At 34.9% G+C, this 22,830-nt stretch overlaps 1 protein-coding gene across 15 annotated transcripts in view; it reads left to right on the forward strand.

Moving 5' to 3' along the window:
• The window catches only part of BCAS3 (BCAS3 microtubule associated cell migration factor), a 576,467-nt gene that overhangs the window by 169,390 nt on the left and 384,247 nt on the right, over window positions 1–22,830 (forward strand). For all 15 annotated transcript variants that reach the window (XM_055090058.1, XM_055090057.1, XM_028498857.2 and 12 more), the window contains exon 13: window positions 4,072–4,165. In XM_055090058.1, coding sequence (XP_054946033.1) covers window positions 4,072–4,165 — 94 coding nt within the window. The remainder of the gene's footprint in view (window positions 1–4,071; window positions 4,166–22,830) is intronic.

A 22,830-nucleotide genomic window follows, 5' to 3' on the forward strand; every position in this document is an offset into this window, starting at 1 on the left:
TCATATGGTAATTCTATTTTTAGTTTTTTAAGGAACCTCCATACTGTTCTCCATAGTAGCTGTATCAATTTACATTCCCACCAACAGTGCAAGAGGGTTCCCTTTTCTCCACACCCTCACCAGCATTTATTGCTTGTAGATTTTTTGATGATGGCCATTCTGAAAGGGAGGGGATGGAAAAAGATATTCCATGCAAATGGAAATCAAAAGAAAGCTGGAGTAGCAATACTCATATCAGGTAGAATAGACTTTAAAATAAAGAATGTTACAAGAGACAAGGAAGGACACTACATAATGATCAAGGGATCAATCCAAGAAGAAGATATAACAATTATAAATACATATGTACCCAACATAGGAGCGCCTCAATACATAAGGCAACTGCTAACACCTCTAAAAGAGGAAATCTACAGTAACACAATAATAGTGGGGGGCTTTAAAACCTCACTTACACCAATGGACAGATCATCCAAACAGAAAATTAATAAGGTTACACAAGCTTTAAATGACACAATAGACCAGATAGATTTAATTGATATTTATAGGACATTCAATCCAAAAAACAGCAGATTACACTTTCTTCTCAAGTGCGCATGGAACATTCTCCAGGATAGATCACTTCTTGGGTCACAGATCAAGCCTCAGTAAATTTAAGAAAATTGAAATCATATCAAGCATCTTTTCTGACCACAACGCTATGAGATTAGAAATCAATTACAAGGGAAAAAAATGTAAAAAACACAAACACATGGAGGCTAAACAATACGTTACTAAATAATCATTTCTAATTTTAGCTATTGGAATTTTCTCTCTTTTTTTGTTAGTCTAATTAAGGGCTGTCAATTTTGTTGATTTTCTTTTACGAAAACAAACTCTTAGGGATAAACGAAAACAAGGAGGTGAAAGACTTGTACACTGAAAACTAATACATTGTTAAAAGAAGTGAAAGAAGATACAAAAAGTGGGAAAAATATCTCATGCTTGTGGATTTGAAGACAATGTTGTTAAAATATCCATAGCACCTAATGTGACATTAAATGCAATACATATCAAAATCTCTATGACATTTTGTGGCAGTAATAGAAAAAAACATCCTAATATTCTTATGGAATCTGAAGGGACCCTGAAAAGCCGAAACAATCTTGGAAAAAGAAAAACAACACAACTCTGCCTCATTTCAAATCATATTGCAAAGCAATGGTAATTAAGATGATGTGATACTGGCGTAAAGATAGATATGTAGATCAATGGAACAGAATAGAGAGTGCGGAAATAAGACCATGCATATGTATCCGAAAGATTTTTGACAAGGTTGGAAAAAGCTCACAGTGGGGAAACGGCAGTCTCTTCAACAAATGAGGTTTGGAAAACTGGATAGCTACATGCAAAAGAATGAAGTTGGACCCTTACCTTATTCCATATACAAAAATGATTATAGATTATAGACCCAACCATTAGACTGGAAACTATTAAACTCCTACAAGAAAACATAGGAGAAAATCTTTAGGACATTGGACCAGGCAGTGATTTCTTAGATATTAAACCAAAAGCACAGGTAACAAAATAAAAAATAGACAAATGGAGCTATATCAAACTTTTTTTTTTTTTTTTTTTTCTGCGGTAAGCGGGCCTCTCACTGCTGTGGCCTCTCCCATTGCGGAGCACAGGCTCCGGACGCGCAGGCCCTGCGACCATGGCTCATGGGCCCAGCCTCTCCGCGGCATGTGGGATCTTCCCGGACTGAGGCACGAACCCGTGTCCCCTGCATCGGCAGGCAGACTCTCAATCACTGCACCACCAGGGAAGCTCTACATCAAACTTTAAAACTTCTGTGTCTAAATGGAAAAAATCAACCAAGTGAAAAGGCACCCTATGGAGTGGGAGAAAATCATTGTAAATCATATGGCTGTTAAGGAATTAATATATAGTATGAATAAGGAGTTTCTACAACTCAACAATAATAATAATAATAAAATAACCCTATTAACAAATGGGCATAGGACTTGAATAGAAACTTCTCCAAAGAAGATGTAGGGATGTCCAGTAAGCATATGAAAAGATGCTCAACATCACTAATCATTAGCAAATCAAAACCACAGTGAAATACACCTCCTACCTATCAGGATGACCACTATCAACAGAACAGAATTTAGCAGTGTTGTCAGAAGATGGGGAGAAGTTGGAACCCTTGTGAACTTTTGGTGGGAATGTAAAATGTTGCAGCCATTATGGAAATCAGTATGAAAGTTTCTCAAAAAATTAAAAATAGGGCTTCCCTGGTGGCGCAGTGGTTGAGAGTCCGCCTGCTGATGCCGGGGACACGGGTTCGTGCCCCGGTCTGGGAAGATCCCACATGCCGCGGAGCGGCTAAGCCCGTGAGCCATGGCCGCTGTGCCTGCGCGTCCGGAGTCTGTGCTCCGCAACGGGAAATTAAAACTAGAATTACCATGTGATCCAGTAATCCCACTTCGGCATTTATATGCAGAATAATTCAAATCAGGATCTTGAAGAGATATTTACACACTCCTGTTCTTTGCAGTGTTATTCACGGTCCCCGGGAGGTGGAAGCAATCCAAATGTCCATCGCCAGCTAAATGGATAAAGAGAAATGTGGTATATACATGCAATGTAATAATATTACACAACCTTAGGAAAGAAGGAAATCTTTTTACATGTTACAATGTGGATGAACCTTGAGGACGTTGTGCTAAGGGCAATAGCCAGTCACAAAAGTACAAATACTAAATTCTTCCTTTTATTTTGAATATCTAAAGTAGTCAAAATCATGGAAACAAAATTAAAAGGTGGTTACTAAGGGTAGGAGGAGGGAAGAGGAAGAATTAGTGTTTAGTGGGTATAGAATTTAAGTTTTGCAAGATGAAAAAGTTCTAGAAATCTGTTAGATAAAAATATGAGTATACTTAACAGAACTGAAGTGAATACTTAAAAATGGTTTAAGTGGTAATGAAAAAAATCTACAGACAGAAAAATGATCAGTCTGCAGCTTAACTGAATTGCAGGTTCTAGCCAGAACAATAAGGCAAGAAGATTAAAGCAGTAAGACAGAAAAGGGTGACAAATCAGATGTTTCTATATAATGGATTATTGTAATGGTTGTAGTACTGTATAAAATCATTGAATTGTAAACATAAAATAAGTGACTCTTTTGGAATGTAAATTATACCTCTGTAAAGCTTTTTACTCTAAAAGAAAAATTAACTTTGCCAGTGTAGGACTACTTCCTGGATTACTTCAGATTAAATTCTTTATGTCGATCATGATCCAATATTGGTACAGTAGGTTTTTCCTTTGCAACATTAGATATGTGAAACTTTTTTGTTTCTTGAGTTAATTACTTGCTTTGTAAAACGAATACATGTTATTTTAAAACTTTTTTCCTTAGGGATCATTGAACAGTGTACTCACAACGGGCAAATTGTATGGAATGTAAATTGTATTTCAATATGCTTAGTAAGAAAATTAAGGGGAATAAATTTGAGATACAAAACTGCCTGTTCCAATATACTTTTGCTTGGTAATATTTACAAAGAAGGGATGTGTCCATCTAAAATCTAGGAGTTAGATTAAAGTACAAAAGACCATAGCTTTTGTACTTTAAGTAAAAAATATTTCGATAATTCCTCTAATATGTGGCTGTTTGTTTGTATTTAACTTACGTTGTTTTTCACTGTTCTGTTCCAGTTATGGCCAAGAGTTTTTCAGCAGGCCATAACACAATAAGAACTCTTGTTCCTGTTCTTAGATGAAGCTCTGCATAGCTGATTTTATGCTTTTTGTTTTTTTTCTGAACCTATGCTTCTAGAAATTATTGTCTCTGTCATGTACAGTCAAGTCAACCAACTGTTTTTAGAGGTTATATGATTTATCTGCTGGGGACATGTTACATCTTTTCCTTATTTCTGAAGTGACATTCTCACCTTATATTGCCAAGAATAATCTTCAAATGTAGCGGAAACATGTTATTTGGTCAGGGATGCAGTGGTGTAGCTGTGTATATCTTCAGTCTCAGTAGTTGGTTAACTTCCATTTGCCTTCTTCCTTTTTGTAAAGGTGCTTGTGAGTGAGGATTCTGACAGTGATGGCATCGTGGCCCATTTCCCTGCTCATGAAAAACCAGTGTGCTGTATGGCTTTTAATACAAGCGGTATGTCCTCCCCCCCCCCCCGCCCCCCATTTATGTTATGGGTTTTCCATCCAATTTTTTGAAAATGGAAAATATGAAATATATGTGTTAGTGTATGTGAGATAAGTAAATAGTTTTCATTAAGTGATTATTGAATGAATGAATTTATAATAAAAATTTAGAAACCCTCTAAAGATTAGTTTTACTCTGAGCAAAACTGTGATTAAGTAGTAGCAGTAGATAAATAATAGTAGATAAACACTGCTGTTGAATTGCATTAATTCCTGTATTATTAGTAAGGCAAGGACTTCAATATTCGAAACTACATATGTATGTGAATGGCATTTTCTCTGTAACTTCAAGTTTCTTTTTAACAATACAGTGACAGATGTACTGTCACCCTGATTAAACAGGTCTTCACATTTTAATATAGTGTGTGTGTGTGTGTGTGTGTGTGTGTGTGTGTGTGTATTTTGCTGAACTGTTTGAATGTAAGTTACATACGCGATGACATTTCGCCCACTACGAATTAAGCGTGCATTTTCTAAGAATAAGGCCCTTCTTGTACTTTATAGCCAAATATTATATTATATTCAGAAAAGTAACACATTATATTATCTAATATCCAAGTCATAATTTAAAATTTCCCAATTGTCTCAAAAATGGGTTCTCTAACTGCTTCAAATCAACGTCTAATTAAAGTTTACTCCTTACATTTTGTCTCTTTAGCTCCTTTTAATCCAATTTATTACTTTCACCTTTTTCCCCCAAATTTCAGTGTCCAGAGCAGTTATCCAAATTCTGCATTTGTCACATATTTGTTTCATTATAATAATGTTTTCCTTATTCCCTAAAAGGCTTTTAAATACATTCAGGCCTGAAGATTTTTTTTTAAACTTCCTAAGTGTTGCTGTCTACATCATTTCATCCCAGCAGGAGACACATTATATCAGGCTCTCTTGCAATTTATGATACTATGTTTGATCAGAAGAATAAGTTAGTGACCCATCAAACATCTACATTTTGCAAATAGATTGTCTTGTGGAGATTAGCAAGTGCAGAGTGTTATTTTGGCCTCATTTCTGAAACAACTTTTTACTAAATAGTTTCGTTACATTGAAGACTATAGAATGGTGGTTTTTCTAATTCTATCATATTTTCAGCATTGATTAACTGCTGTTATTCTATTTTAAAAAAGATTTTTCTCTCATCAACCATAAATGAACCATAGTTCTCCTGTATGCAAAAAACAGGGCAAAAATGTAATACTTTCTCTTTACCAATTTTCATAGTTAGGAATTGGTTTAATACGTCCAGTAGTGGAATTCCACTTCAGTGGACTTATTTTTAAAATACTTTGATTATGAATAAAAGATAAAATTGCTCTTATGCTTTCAGAGTTGAAACAATCTTCGTGAGTTTGCGGTCTTTTCCTTGCTTGGTGGGTCTGAAGAGACTGCCATTTTTATCTTATTCTGCAGAACATTAGGTAAAATTGATGGAAAGGCCCATCTTTTCCCCTTTCTTTTCATCTTTTCCCCCTTCTTTTCATCTTTTCAGATAAAGAATGATGGTAAGAGGGAAAGTATTTTGAATAATTTTCTTCCGATTATCTTAGGTATTTTCAATAGAGAGGAAGATTTTGTAGTAATTGTTGATCATTAGGATTGATTTAATTAATGAAGACAAAGATTTATAGAAATGTTCTGACTGTTGTGGGAATTAAGTTAAATTTGAAGAAACAGTCTGGAAGTTATGTCACTTATAGCACTCTACTTGGAGTAACAAGCATGACTCATTTTGATAGTCCATCTGTTATGTCAGATCTCCTTTGTATTAATGTATATTTCATATTGCCATAGTTAGGGTGCTTCAGAAGTCTGAAGCTGTATTTCTTCCTGTCTATGAATTTCCACTGTTACCAGAACATCTTATATAACTTAAAGAATTTTGTAGTTACCTCTATCATTGTGTCATTGTGTACCAGTTTTCATAGTTTCAGAGTGTCATATAGTTGGAATATTACAGTATGTAGCCATTTCAGATTGGCTTCTTTCACTTACTAATATGCAGATATTTAAGTCTCCTCTGTGTCTTTTCATGCCTTGATTGCTTGTTTCTTTTTAGCACTGAATAATATTGTATGGTATGGAAGTATCATACATTATTTACCATCTGTATGTATTATTTATTGAGCTGTCTGTATCTTTCGTCCATTTTTTTAATTGGTTTGTTCATTTTTTGATTGTTGAGTTTTAAGAGTTCTTTGTATATTTTGGATAACACTCCTGTATCAAATATGTCTTTCATACATATTTTCTCCCAGTCTGTGATTTGTCTTCTCCTTCTCTTGAAATGGTTTCTGAAAATCAAAGTATTTAAGTTTAATGAAATCAAACTTATCAATTATTTCTTTGATGGATCTTTCCTTTGGTGTGTTATGTAGCACTTCAATACATATAAATTGACATTCTTGTACTGTTGTATTCTTAATTTGGTCTCACACCAAATCTTGTAATTTCTTGGAAGGAAGAGAATTTTATGGGAACTATTTTATGAGTTTTAGGATCTCTTACAGTTCTTCTTGAATCTAAAATAGAGCTTCTTAACCTGGGTCTGAGAGGTCCATGGGTAATATTTAGACAGCATGTGAACCTAGAAGGAAAAAAAAAATTACATCTTTATTTTCTTTAACCTGTAATGAAAATCTCTTTCACTTATGAATAGGTACAATAAACCACTGAAATACTAGCTTGCTTGTGAGTTTGTGAGTAATAAAAATAATGGATATTTTTATATCCTTTTGATGTTATTTATCTAATTCTCTAAATAATGCTTATGGTTCAAAATCATGGTAGAGCCTATATTTTAATATATTAATAAAAACATATTCTACCACATGTCAATTTTTATAACCCTAAGTATTTTACTTTGTCTTAAAAAAATATTATTCTGAGAAAGAGGTTCCTAGGCTTCACCATGTTGCTGAAAAGGTTCATGGCACTAAAATGTTTATGAGCCCATTCATGCTTGGTGTGATTTCACCTGTTTAAACTAAACACATTGGAAGCTAGACTTCATTCACAGTGCCTGGTTCAGTCCCTACCCATGGAGTCTGCTGGTGGCATAGGGACTTTTTTAAAAAAAAAGGAAGATAAATCCTTTGGGGAGTAAGGACAGAGTGCTAGGAGGTGAATATTAACTTGGTCTTTTGCTTTTGGAGAAAGTTCTTAAAAAGGAAGTCAGTTCTAAATTGGAATCAAAAGATGATTAGGAAATAATGATTCAGTGCCTGGTATATAAATTAATGTTAGTTGAATGAATGAGGCAAAAAAAATATGGCACATTTGACATAGATTTTGAAGCAGAGGCTATACAATGGACTCATCAGTTTATGTGGCAGATTTATTTTTCAATGTGTCATCATTTCTGCAAAATTTTATAAAATGCTTTGTATCTGTGTACAAATTTGAATTAAATGGAGGGTTCATAATTCAGCAAGCACTCACAAAATTGGTTTGCAAAATCTTTTGTAGAAGCTGGTAGACACAGATTTTGTGCAGTTGCTTACAATTCATCTTAGTTATTTACTGTTCATCTCTGAGTATTTTTGCCATTCAGAATATGACTTTTATTGTTTGAGTATGAACAAGTTTGTACATAAAATATTCAGTTCTCAATGATTTGAAAACCTTGATTTTATTTTAGCTATTCAGTAGCTGAACAGCGTCTTAGAGAAAGGCATTGCGCTCAGCTATGGCTGCTAACTATTATCCAGCTCCTATCACTAGGTGACATTTTATTTTGCTTGTCTAGTTTCTGTATCACATTTCTCGTTTTATCCTAACACTCTCGGATTCAGACATACACACAGACGTATGAAATATTTGAGGCAAGAGGCTTCTTTGCCATTTGTAAATGCATGAATACCTTAGTAGTTATTTTTTTTCCTTGTAATTTTTTATGTAATACTTAAAAATATTTTGGGGAGATCAAATGTATTTTTCTATCAAAATTTAAGTTCTCTATGAATTTACTTATAAGATGAGGCACTTTTCTGTTCTCCGGCTGAGTTATTTCTGTTAGCTTCTGAGCTTTCATTAATTGCTATTTTGTACAAAGGCATCTAATTTAAATGGCCCTTGCCATAACACTTGTTTTGTTGTTGTTTAAATAGTACCTTTTCAAAATGTAACTTTGTAAATCCTCTAGTAATACCCCAGTTTTTCCTTACATATATATTTCAAAATTTATTTATATTCAAGTTTTAACTAATCCTCTAATAATTCTCTATTTGGTTAAAGGCATTTTCATTTGGTATGTAATGTGGCCAATAATAACAATAACAATAGTGCTCGTTGAAGTACTTTTAATGGGCATAGGGAAGTTCACTTAAAAAAATAAGTGAAACAAAACATATAAGAAAAGTTGATTGCCTGTTTTTTGTTTTTAAACCTGATTTTCTCTAACTGGTTTCCCTGTGTATATATGTATCACTGTTATACTTTTATTTAGAGACGCATATTTTTAGCTGCCAGAATTATTACCATGTCCTGTATATCAAAATTCAAGAACAAACCAGGAATGTTGTCCACCTCCTGAGAAATTTTAAAAACAATGTACATGATGGAATAACACTGCAAAGTGAATTAAGGAGAAAATGTAGGTTGTTTGACTGGATGGCATGCAGTTCAGCCTTGTGTGGGACCTATTCAGAAAAGAAATTAAGGGATACCATTACATAGAGCTGTGAAACTTTCAGCTCAGCAGCTGCATTCAGTTTGTTTTTCAATTTCTCCTTCCCATTCTTGTTTATTAGCTGTGACTGGGTCCTGAATTAAAACAAATATTTTAATGGCAACATTTATGATTTGGTTAGAAGAACCAGAGAGGCATCATGCTTAGATCTAGGCAGATTCAATATGGGTGGTGAAAGTTTGTTGCTTTCAATTATTTAGATACACGATGCGTATATTTTCTATTGTAATTTCAACCTTTTCTAGGGAACTTCTTTTAAAATTAATAAACTATTTTTTAGAGCAGTTTTAGGTCCACAGCAAAAGTGAATGGACAGTGCAGAGAGCTCTCGTATTCCACCTTTCTCCCATCCCCCCCAGCCCCCAGGCCCACACCAACAACCTCCCACGCTAACAGCATTCCACACCACATTGATCATTTTCTTACAGTTGATGAACCCATGTTGACACGTTATTATCAACCAAAGTCCACAGTTTACATTAGGGTTCACTCTTGGTGGTGTAATTTCTATGGGTTTTAACAAATTAATATGAACATGTACTCACCATTATAGTATCATACAAAGTAGTTTCACTGTCCTAAATGTTTTTCATGAAATTTGGGACTTCTCAGTCATTATTTCTGCCTCTTTTCCCCTCTTCTTTCCTTCTGGGACTCCTGTAGATTCACCTCCTCGATAGTATCCCACAGATCTCAGAGGCTGTGTTCATTTTTCCTCGTTCTTTCTTTTGTCAAGCTGGATACTCTCAATTGATTTCTTCTGCTGTTTAAATCTGCTTTTTGAGCCAGTCCCTCTATTGAATTTTTCATTTCAGTTATTGTAAATACTTTTCGACTCCAGATTTCTATTTGTTTCTTTTTATAATGTTATCTCTTTATTGATTTTCCCTAGTTGGTGAGACATTATTCTCATACTTCCCTTTAATCCTCTAGACATGGTTTCTCTGTATCCTGGCTAGCATTTGGTAGTCTCATCATTTTCTATTTTGTATATATATACACTAGATATAGGTCCTCTGTAAGACATGTGCTGTGGAAATCTTTTTTCCCAGTAAGAAGTTTTTCCTTTTGTATTTTTAATAGGGTCCTTTGCAGAGCAAAATTCTTTAGTTTTTGTGAAATCCATTTTTTCCTATTTGTTTATTTATTTACGACTGTGTTGGGTCTTCATTGCTGAGCGCGGGCTTTCTCTAGTTGTGGTGAGTGGGGGCTACTCTTCATTGTGGTGTGCGGGCCTCTCATTGCGGTGGCTTCTCTTGTTGTGGAGCGCGGGCTCTAGGGTGCGCGGGCTTCAGTAGTTGTGGCACACGGGCTCAGTAGTTGTGTATCGTGGGCTCTAGAGTGCAGGCTCAGTAGTTGTGGTGCACGGGCTTAGTTGCTCGGCGGCATGTGGGATCTACCCGGGCCAGGGCTTGAACCGTGTCCTTTGCATTGGCAGGTGGATTCTTAACCATTGCACCATCAGGGAAGCCCAATTTTTAAAATAATTTTTTATTCGTAAATTTGGGGTTGTGCTGTACATTTGTGAACTTCTTTTTTTTTTTAATTTTATTTACTTGGCTGTGTCAGGTCTTAGTTGCAGCACTCAGGATCTTTGTTGCGGCACGTGGGATGAGGGCTTTGTTGCAGTGAGGGCTCTCTCTAATTGTGGTGTGTGGGCTCCAGAACGTGCGTGCTCAGTAGTTGGGGCGTGCAGCCTCTCTAGTTGTGGCCCATGGGCTCAGTAGTTGTGGCACGTGGGCTTAGTTGCCCTGTGGCATGTGGGATCTTAGTTCCCTGACCAGGGATCGAACCCGTGTCTCTTGCATTGGAAGGTGGATTCTTAACCACTGGACCACCAGGGAAGTCCCTACATTTATATTTAAATTTATGAACCCCTTTGTCTTATTTTAGGTTTATGACCAGGTTTAGGTCATGGTTTTCCCCTATTCTTTGCTACTTCATAATTTTTTCAAGATATTATCCTTCCTCCATTGAATTGCTTTTGTACTTTCCTCAATAACATACTTCTGTTGGCTATTTCTGGTTTCTGTGATAAAGATTACTTTTTTAAAGCATTTTTTTGATTGACAGTATCTGTATTTTGCTCATAATTTTGAGGAATATGTCAACTAGATATGATAATTTAGTTCAGTGGTTATTTTTTCTTTCAACAGCTGTCAGCTCTCTTTCTTTATTCACAGCTTTTGGCATTATTAATCTTAATCTTCTTGATTAGTTGGGTACAGAGTTGTACTTTTGTGGGGGTGGTATTCTAATCTGTCGTGTCAGCTCAAATTGAGCCATTGAAAATTTTTCAAAAGGTTGCTGAGTTCTCCTTATCCTCACCTATCTTGGACCCCTCTTCCTCCTGCTGTTCTGCTCAAGGTGAGAGCAGCTACTTTTACTTATTGAACTGTCAGATAGTATTTTTTACAACTTTATTACGTTCTTCATCAGTTTGTTCTAGAGCAAGAACAATAGCCTCTTTTGATTTTATAAATCCATCCCCAAATCCTGCTCACTGGTCATTTGACATGTAAAATGTTCTCTATGATACTAGGTTTAGACAATAACCTGTGTACATGTATTAGTCATCTCAGGCTGCCAGAATGCAATGCCATAGGCTCGGTGGCTTAAACAAGAGAAATTTCTTTTCCCACAGTGACTGAGGCTGGAAGTCCAAGATCAAGTTTCCAGCTGATGGTTTCTACTGAGGTGTTTCTTTCTGGCTAGGGAGCAGGGAGAGAGAGAGAGAGAGAGAGAGAGAGAGAGAGAGAGAGATCTCTGTGGTGTCTCTTCTTACCAGCATACTAATACTATCAGATCAGGGCCTCACCCTTATGACCTCATTTAAACTTAGTTACTTCCACAGAGACCACCCCTCACCCCCCATTCCACATATAGCCACACTGGGTTTTTAGCATTTCAATATAGGAATTTTGGGGCTGTACAAACATTTACTCTATAACAGTATGTATGAGAATCGTTCAGTTATTCTTGTTTTTAGAAAGTCTTGTTTGATCACAGCCCAATTCTAGGTTATTCTGTTCAACTGTGATTGTTGTATCATACTCCATGTTTACTTCCATTTTAAGATATTCACATATTTTGTAAGAAATGTTAAATGTTAATGATACTTCCGTCTTTCAACAACTTCCTTATTATTGAGTGTATTGTCGAAAAGTATTACAGCCTGGTACAAGTTTACTGCTTCAACCTGATCAACAGTTTTCTTCCCATATTTGGCCATGCTAGTTATTTTTCAGCTCCTTAAACATGTTACATCAATTTACCTCTGCCTGGAACCTTCTTTTCACTGGCTCTTATTTATCTGTTGAATCCCATCTTAAGTATCATTTTGGGAAGACTTACCTGACCCTATGTAAAATATCATGTCACCCCTTCATCCTGCTACTTAATAAGGCAAGCTACTTAATCTGCTTGGATCACTCACAGTACTTCCATTTCCTCATCAATAAAATGAGGGCTATACTGGCATCTTAAACAATATGTAAAATATACTGAGACATTTGTTGAAGTCTCAGTTGTTGTTGTTTTCATTATTATTAACCTCCCTCATCCTAGTTTTTATTTATATCCATCAAGAGTATCCTTTCAACATGTTTTCTGTTAGAGGTAAGCTTTTATTTCGTCCCCAGGTATTATTGGCCTGGTAATTTTCACATAGTTGATAGTGAGTAAGTACACATTGAATAATTACATTAATTAATTGTCTTTTTCTATCATTATAATTATGGGAAAACTCTGGCAGGGCAGAGATAAGGCATTAATTTAATGTAATTAGTCATTTGTTGAATAAAACCAACTTACTTCCAATTTGTGATTTGAACAAGAATTGTCTCCCTCCCTCAATTGTGGGATTATTCCATGATGCCAGTTATATTAAATGCAGATGCATATCACATGTAATTAGTATTGAAATTAAATTTAAAATATCTTGTGGAAACTACATCATATTTGTGTGACTTGGTACACTAGATTGGCATATTATTAATTGTATGGCATTTGACACCGAATAAGATATGTATTTCTTTATTAATTAAATTGGAAATTAGAAATGTAAGGAAGAAATTCTCAACTCCTTGCAATCAGCCTGACGTTTCTCAAACAGACCTGTTGTCTTTAATTCGGTAAATAATTGATCTGATTTCCAGAGGCGTTACTTCTGCCGACCGAGTAGCCTAGAGCTGTGAAGGGCAACACATCTACATTTAAAATAATTACCCTTCCTTGGCAGGGAAATTGCTTTTCCATCCATTAATAAGAGGAAAATGAACATTGGGTCTCTAGTAAAGTAGATTAAACATGTACCCCTTTGGATGCTTGACTGCATCTTTAACAGACTTGAAATTTTTCTGGTTACTTAAATGCTATGTATCGAAAGGTGATGGTGGTCTTAGGTTAATCATTTAAAAAGTTGGATTTTTCTTTTTTGCACAGTTTTCCCCATTGATCATAGCAAGTCGTCAGAAAAATACCTTGTCTTGATTTTTTGTTAACGTCTGTGCCTCGTAGATTTATAGAATTATGTGGCTTTAGATTTTTCCTCTCATCTGACAGCTTTGGTTTATTACTGTTAGTCAGTCATACTACATCATTAACAATGCAAAAGCAGCTTGAAGAGTTTATTGCCCCCCCCGCCCCCCCCTACCAACAAGGGGATGCTTCCATTAGAGGTCTGTAGTTACTCTCCTGTTTTTTCATCTTGTGAAGTGATGTCTTTTACTCATGTAATGGACTGCTCCTTGGAGAATTTGTTTTCTTCTCTCTGTTCATTGTGGCGCTGGGCTTGTATGAGAGTCAAACTTTTCAGGTTTGATGTGCCATAAAGTACAGTAGGCACCATGCCTAGGGCCCACAATAATTTTAGGATCCCACCAAAACGTTTCATTCCTTTTAAATGCAAATATATATATATAAACTTTTAGGTTGATAGAATGCCTTAATACAAGTTTAAAAACAACAACAGTAGTCATAAAATATTTTTTTCCTGGAGGGGTGGGGGGGTCCATGAAGGCAAAAATGCCCAGAGCCCATGAAAGTGCTAATCCAGCCCTGGAATCCTAGATGTCCATTAGTAAGGAGGGGCCCTGCTCCTTCACTGCCACCGCTGCCACAGCAAAGATGCTCAGTTAATACTACTGAATGAACTAATGAAAGATGTGAATGCATACAGTGGCATACTGTGTAAAAACGTAAAGTAAATATATATGCCTGTAACACTATAGCTACAACAACAATATAGACCCAGTATTAAATTTTGAAGAAGGTAAAGAAGGATATCTATAACCAAGTACATACAGGCAAAGTAGCCAAGGTTGAATTAAACTTTTTAAAGGGCAACTTTAAAACAGTTAAGTACTTGAATATTGTTGTCCCTTCTCCTTTCCACTCTTCTAGAATGCTCTGGCCCTCCCCTAGCTTCAGGCTTGTTTCAGTTTCTTCTTTCAGATTGGTCTATATTCTTGCCATGTATTAAATATTTTTTTATTCAATATTTTGAACAGTACTCTGAAAACAGTTTAAGTATTTTTCAAGGATAAGCATATTTCAAAGGACATATATTAAATTCAGTATGGTGGGTGCCTATTGTGGGAAAGGATGGGAGTGGGTGCAGGAATGGAGGATGAGAAGGAAAATGTGAAATCAGGAGTCTATTCAAAATTAATAAATATAATCTTAACAAAGTCTTACCAAAGTCTTACCAATAGCATAGAAAAAATAGAATGATTATTTAATTAAAAATGAACTAAGTTCACTCCCCCCAACCCCATACCTCCATTATTTCATGGGAAGTTTTTGATTGTTCTTGTTATTGTTGTTGGTCTCTCTTTTTTCAAGTCATATCTTTTTGATGGGCTAAGAAGCCATTGTATTTGTCTATATAGATATAGACCTATTTTCTAATATTTGCTACATTTGCAAATATACCCAAAATAAAAGTGTTAAGTGATGACCAAATTTTATCTTCCATCTAATCATTATGTGTTACATGGTTTCTGATCTCCCGTTAGAACCCTGAATGAAATCTGTTATATTTTCATATATACACAGTGGAATTCATGAATAATGGTGCTTTGACCACTCATTTGGCCACGCTGCACATCTGAGACTTGTAGATCTCTTTCTTGACTCTTCACTATGTATCTGTATTTCTTATACATCCCTCTATGACTGCTATGTTCTTTCTTTATTTTTCGTGTGTTTTTTTCCCCCTTAGGGGTAGTGTTTTAACTCTCTAACTTCTTTCTTTAGCATCTTTATCTTTTCCCTCTCTTCTTTCACTGTAGGTAAAACCACCAATGTTATCTTGTTCCCTCACCCTTCTTATTGTTTTGGTTCGTCTTCATTTTTATTGAACTGTAGTTATATGGTACAGCTTGTACAAATCTTAAGTGTATAGCTTGGTGAATTTCTAACTATATATATATCTACACACACACACACACACACAAACTCCAATCAGAAAATTTTAAAGTTCTTTTCATACATCTGTGAAGTACATCAAATGGCATTCCTTTGGAAATTCCTAAATTTCCAAATTTACCTTTCAAGTTATATCTTATAGTCTTAATACATAAAATATGTCTTCTAAGCAAACTGATCTGTCTCCCAAAATCCTATTAACCTCAATTCACAATGTATTTTATTATGAACTTGTAGCAATGATTGTCTGTGACATTAATTTAGTATTGCTCTGTGTGTGTGTGCGTGTGTGTTTATCTGTATCTGTGTATATAATTTTTCTTTGAGGATGGTAGCACTTTGTTGGTACATAAGAATGTTCCCAAGGTAACTGCTTTATCTAAAAATTTTACATTTTTGCCATCATAGTGACCTTCTATGTTGTGATGTTACAATTAATTATATGGTGAGAAAACTCATTAATTCAGTTATGGTAGAAAACCATGTTTTCATAAAAATGTTTTAGCACTGTTGTGCTTTGATATCCTATGAATATTTTGTGTTAATATTGTTCACTAATAGTTAGCTTTATTAAAAGTGAATGTTTAAACCAAAAATAATCAACGGAAGCTTATTCTAAAATTATATGGAGATTCAAAGGATCTAAAATAGTCAAATCAATCTTGAAAAAGATGAGTAAATTTTAAAAACTGAAACTACCTAAATTTCTGACTTATTTGATAAATCTACAGTAATGTAGAAAAGATGGTTTTGGGTAAATATAGTCAGATGGAATAGAATCCAGGAATTGATCAAACACTTATGGTCATTTGATTTTCGACCAAAGTGTCAAATAATTCGTTAGGGATAGCATAGTTTTCTCAACAAACGGTGCTAAAACACCTGGCATATCCATTTGGGAAAAAATAAACTTTTTTTTAACACCATACACAAAAATTTAACTCACAATCAATCATAGACTTAATTTAAAACCTGAAACTATAAACCTTCAAAAAGAAAACAGAAGGATTATATTATTGTGACCCAGGAGGGATAGGGGAAGATTTCTTAGATAGGACACCAAAAAAACAAACGGTCAGATTGGTCTTCATTAAACCTTTTGGGAAACATACGGTTAAGCAAATGAAGTGGGATGCTATAAACTGGGAGAAAATATTTGAGATAAATATATACATATATGTTTATATGTATTTTATAATGTAATATAAATATACTTCTAATGTATATAAAATAAAGACCAAACAATTTAAAATGGGCAAAAGATTTGAAGGATCATGTCACAAAAGAAAATATGTAAATAGCCACTTAGCACCCCAACATCACTGATCACCAAGGAACATAGCATATTTAAACCACAAGAAACCACCAAGTGCTCACTGAAGTGATTAAATTTAAAAAGAGCGGCAATACCAAATGTTGCAAAATTATGGAGTTCACGGGAAGGTAAAATGATACAGCCGCTTTGGAAAACCATTTTCCCAGTTTCTTATACAGTTAAGTGTACATATGACCCAGCAATTCCCCTCCTAAATATTCACCTAAGAGAAATGAAAACGTATGTCCACAGAGAGACTTGTACTTGAATCTCCACAACAGCCAAAAACAAGAATCAACTGCTTAATGGGTATATAATTGTCATATATCTATATAATGGAACACTACTCAATAATATAAATAAGTGCACGGACTACTCTTACCTGTAGTGAATAGGTTTAGCAAAATATTACATGATTCCATTACATGAAATGCTCAAGTAGGCAATATTAATTCATAATGACAGAAAGCCAATCAGTGGTTGCCTGGGGCCAGGCGATGGGGAGGGGATGGACTGCAAGTGGACGCAAGGGAATTTTTTCACATGTTCTCTATCTTGATTATGGTAGTAGCTGCATAGGTATACATACTTGTCATAGTCATCAAACTGTACACAAAAATGAGTGTGTTTTCTGGCTTGTGACAAGAAATATATCCAGCCACTTGGAACAATAAGGATATACATAGACATTTACCACTTTTCCTCTATGTCTGTTGGATGAATAAACTGTTGAAAGTAATGAATACTAGAATATTTACCTATCGGATGTGGCCAAAGATGTCTTTAGAAGCTTAACAATTTCATGATGCAAAATGAAAGGAAGAAAATAATTATTTAAATGAAGATGTTAGGACATTTAAAGATTACAGACTTTAATAATTTTAAGTTTCCATCTGTATTAAGTATTGATGGGGAAGTATTAAATTCACAAGAGTTAATACTAAAACATACAATTATTTTATGAGTGATAATAATCTGAATTCCTGTAAAGATTTCTATATGACCCAGCATATGTCTCTTTTTGGAGAGAGTGTGAATAGCTGGTAATTTGTCTTCCAGTTCGTATGTGTGTATGTGATAAAGAACCATACAATTAGGTAGGTGTTATAAATAGTATATAACAAAAAAGGCTTCCCTACTCATGTTTCCAAGATTTTATAGCATATGCCCAGTCAAGGTTTGCTCCTCTTTAATTTTGCCCTTCGGGTTAACCAGCTGACGCCCAGTTGAAAAGACTTATGTTCTTATGAGGCCGCAAAAGCCTTAATGTTCAGTCTCCAGCTACCTCAGATTTTGGAGAACACCATGTACCATCAGCAGCTTTAGTCCCCACCCTCTGATGCTAACGCTCATCTATCAAACTTAAGGCTGAGAGTGAAGGAGAGGAAGCTTCCAGATAAACATACAGCAGCGCCTAAACAGCTAATCACTCTAGGCTTCCGCTTCCAGGCCCTATAATTAGAAGTCCTTCTTTTCCTTGTATTCCCAGATGACGCAAATGCTTTTTGTGGCTTGGCACCTCATTTGGGGCGTGGGTTTAGTTTATGGCCAGGCTAGAGTCTGGTTTAGTCTTCTGATGCTGCATAAATAGTTCTCAAGCCACAGTCTACTCTGTACAAGTCTTTCCTTTTATGTATATCTGCTTTTTAACTTGTTTTCAAGAAAAAAGAAGCTTGTCATTTCTCCCAGCAGATGTGCAAAAGAGGAAATTATAAATTAAAAGAAAGCATGTTATTGGTATAGTATTATACTAGCTATTTCTTCTTCTCTACTTTTTAAAAATTAAAAAAAAATTATTTTAAAGTTTTGTCAAAAAAGTGAGCTCATTGCTGGATTATAGAAGCCACATTTGCATGGAGAAGTGGAAAAAGAAAACTTTTGAGACAGGATACACAGACGATAATAAGGATAAATTTTCAAAGGACTAATTCTCTAAAAGTTTCAATTTGTTTTGCATATTAGAAACCAAACAGATATTGAGGTCAGTTTGAAAAACTAGGAGCACGTTGAAAAGTTTTAATCTGTGATTATCTTTCATATGCAAAACAATAATAGTTTTGATTTGCTTAATATTATTTGAATGCTAATTATGAGTAAAATGTTGATATGCTAATAAAAGAAACCAAGTGAAGTTTATGTTCAGTAGATGAGTAATATATAAATATAAGTTCATCACATTTGCTGTTAGAATGTTTCCACAGAATTGTTTGTCATATGCAGAAAATAATTTTGTGGGAATGTGGAATCGGAACATAGTAGTCGAATTGTGATAATTCAAACTTACCATAACTAAGCAAAAAGTAGGAGTCAAATACTGTCCACAAAAAAGAACATGTCCCATCTTAGAAATTTATTGTTTGAATAACAACAACAATATGGAAAGAATATTAAGTATGTCAGTGACCTCATGATGATAGCTAGGCATAGAGTGGGTGGCAGTGTTATATAAAATGTTAGAGATTTGAAGTAGATCTCAATAAATGACACTTTTCATCATCTAAAATGTATTCTCTTGGAAATAGCCAAGACACTCTCATCTAATATTGCTATGTTTTAATCTAATGTAATGACTAGAGCTATACCTTATATTAGCCAATAAATAGCAAACTCAAATATACTTCATCTTCCCATATAAATGCCTATTTTATCTTTCCACAGGTGCTTAATATTCTTTCATAATCTTTTCTTTCAGCAAAGAAAAGTTTTAGGAATTACAAAATATGATTCTCCTTCTGTTTCCCACAGAAAACAAATAAAAATTCTGGACAAAATATTAACAAACACACACAAATTTAAATATGTGTATTATAATCTCTGGAACAACTAGTAAAAACCAATAGACAAATTAAAATTGGATATTAAAAACAGTGAAATTATCCAAAGAATGGGAAGGAAGCAAGAGCAGATAAATAAACAAAAGTCAAAAACAAGGGTACAACTTAAAATATATAACCAACAAGGACATATGTATTGCACAGGGAACTCTGCTCGATATTCAGTAATAAATGGGAAAATAACTTGAAAAAGAATAGATACATGTATAGGTATAACTGAATGACTTTGCTGTACACCTGAAACTAACACAACATTGTTAATCAACAATACTCCAATATAAAACAAAAATTTAAAAAAGAAAAAAAACCAAGGGTATAATCAGAAAAAAGGGTACAATAAAAAAATAACAAAATGGTAGATGTAAATTCAACCCTACCCATAAGTCACACTAAATGTGAACAATGTACAAACAGCAATTAAAAGTCTGAGTTTGGAATAAACCCCAAAACTAGATCCTGATGATTGTCCAAAACACAGTCATTTTATAATATATTGATTGTGAAAGCAAAATAATAAAAAAGTGTATACCATGCATATACCAATCAATGCAAAACAGAAGTGGTGATATCAATATCAGAAAAAGTTTACTTCAGAACAAGGGAAATATTAGGGTTAAAATGGGACATTATGATAAAAGAGGTAATTCACCAAGAACTCGTAATAATCCTAAGTGTGTATGAACTTAAAAAAAAGTAGGTCTGGGGCTTCCCTGGTGGCACAGTGGTTAAGAATCCGCCTGCCAATGCAGGGGACACAGGTTTGAGCCCTGGTCCGGGAAGATCCCACATGCCGCGGAGCAACTAAGCCCGTGCGCCACAACTACTGAGCCTGCACTCTAGAGCCCGCAAGCCACAACTACTGAGCCCACGTGCCACAACTACTGAAGCCTGCACGCCTAGAGCCTGTGCTCTGCAACAAGAGAAGCCACCACAATGAGAAGCCCTCGTACCGCAACAAAGAGTAGCCCCCGCTCACCGCAACTAGAGAAAGCCTGCGCTCAGCAGCAAAGACCCAACACAGCCATAAATAAATAAATAAGTAAATTTATATTTAAAAAAAGGTCTGAAATTTAGGGAGCTTATATAACTGGGAAAAAAAGCATATTTATGATTATGCTTGGAGATGTTAACTTCTATGCAGTAATAGAACACGAAAGCAGGCAATCAATAAGTAAGGATGTTGAAGATCCAAATAACACTATCAATTAAATTAAATTGACACTGATAAGACACACCAGGTGTTCAAGTGTACATTGAACAGTTACCAAGATATATCATTCTGAGACATAAAACTAATTTCTTGTCGTAATGGAATTAAACTAGAAATCAATGTATGAATGAAGAAGATACCCAAACATTTGGAAACTAAAAAACATATCTTCCTGACACAGTAATCTAAGCTTCAACCTTAAGAAACTTGAAAAAAGAAAGAGGAAATATAACTAAAGCAAGTAAAATGAAGGATATAGTAGTAGAAGTTCGTTATAGCAAAAGGAGGAAGATAAGAGAAATCAGTGAAATGGAAAAGAGAAAACCAATGACACCAAAATGGTTTCCTTGAAAAGATCTAGCTAGACTGCCAAGAAAAGAAGAGAAAGGACACAAATTTTCGGTATCGTGAATGAAAAAGTGTACTAAAGACCCTACAGACGGTATCCTTGAGTTATAGAGAGTAATTCCTCCAAGAAGAAAAATTACATTTTACATTTTAAATTAACAAAATTTATATTAAAGAGAAATTAAATTACTATAAATATCTAAAAATCTTCACACACACACAAAAAGGCCCACATAGTTTTACTGGCAAATTCTACTGGAAATTTATTTAAGTATTTCTTCTAGAAAATAAAAGGAACATTCTGCAACAAGACCAGCTTTACCCTGATACCAGAAATACGACGAACACATTATTAGAGAAGAAAACTACAAATCAATACCCCTCAGGAACACAGTCACAAAAATCTTCAACAAAATTTTAGCTAATTCAATGCAGCAGCATATAATAAAGGATTTTGACCAAGTGGAGTTTATCCCAGGAATGCAAGATTGTTCCACATTTGATAACTTTTCATTATTAAAATTTACCATATTAATTGACCAAAGAAGAAAAACCAGGTTAATCATCTCATAGGTGCAGAAAAGCACTAGAAAAATTTGACATCTGTTCATTATTAAAACTCTCAACAAATTACAAGTAGAAAGGAACGTCCTTAACTTGATACAGGGCATTTACAAAATGTCTACAGCTGGCATCATACTTAAAGATTGAATACTTTCTCCTGAAATATGGAACAAAGCATGAATATTGCTTCTTACCATTCCTGTTTACCTCAGCAAATGTAGTACGGCAAGGAAAAGAAAAAAAAGGTGTGCGGTTTGGAAAGGAAAAAAATCAAACTGTGTCTATTCACATACTATATGTTTGGAAAGAAAATTCCATGTAATCTACATTAAAACTCCTAGAATTGGAAGACGATATAGGTATGCACACACGTATATATAAATGTCAATTATATCTCTATATACTAACAAGGAAAAATTGATAATTGAAATAGAGTACCATTTATAGTAGCTCTAAGAAAATATATTTATAATCAATGTGCTGAACAAGAAAAAAAAAGTCAGAGAACACACATATCAAGAAAATGAGGTGTTGGGGCTTCCCTGGTGGCGCAGTGGTTAAGAATCCGCCTGCCAACGCAGGGGACGTGGGTTCGAGCCCTGGTCTGGGAAGATCCCACATGCCATGGAGCAACGAAGCCCGTGCACTACAACTACTGAGCCTACGTTCTAGAGCCCGTGAGCCACAACTACTGAACCCACATGCCACAACTACTGAAGCTCACATGCCTAGAGCCCATGCTCCATAACAAGAGAAGCCACTGCAATGAGAAGCCTGCACACCTCAACAAAGAGTAGCTCCTGCTTGCCACAACTAGAGAAAGCCCATGCACAGCATCGAAGACCCAACACAGCCAAAAATAAATAAATAAAATAAATTGTAAAAAAATTAAAGAAATATGAGATGTTCATAGATCAGAAGAATCAATGTTGTTAAGATGTCCATTATCACCATTGTTTGTATATATCAAAAAGCTGAATCTGTGTTTGGAAAGGCAAAGGAATTGGAATAGCTAAAACAATCTTGAAAAGGGTCAGAAAATGAGGACTTGCTTTACTTGATTTCAAAGTTACCATAAATTAAGAAAGTGTGGTATTAATGAAAGTATAAACATAGAAATCAATGGAACAGAATAGAACTTCCGGAAAAAGAACTACACACATATAGCCAGTTGATCTTTGGCATGTTGACAGTGGATTTAGAGTAGGTTAAACATTTAGTGGATAAA

The sequence above is a fragment of the Physeter macrocephalus genome, chromosome 14, assembly GCF_002837175.3.
Source record: "Physeter macrocephalus isolate SW-GA chromosome 14, ASM283717v5, whole genome shotgun sequence".
Lineage (NCBI taxonomy): Eukaryota > Metazoa > Chordata > Mammalia > Artiodactyla > Physeteridae > Physeter > Physeter macrocephalus.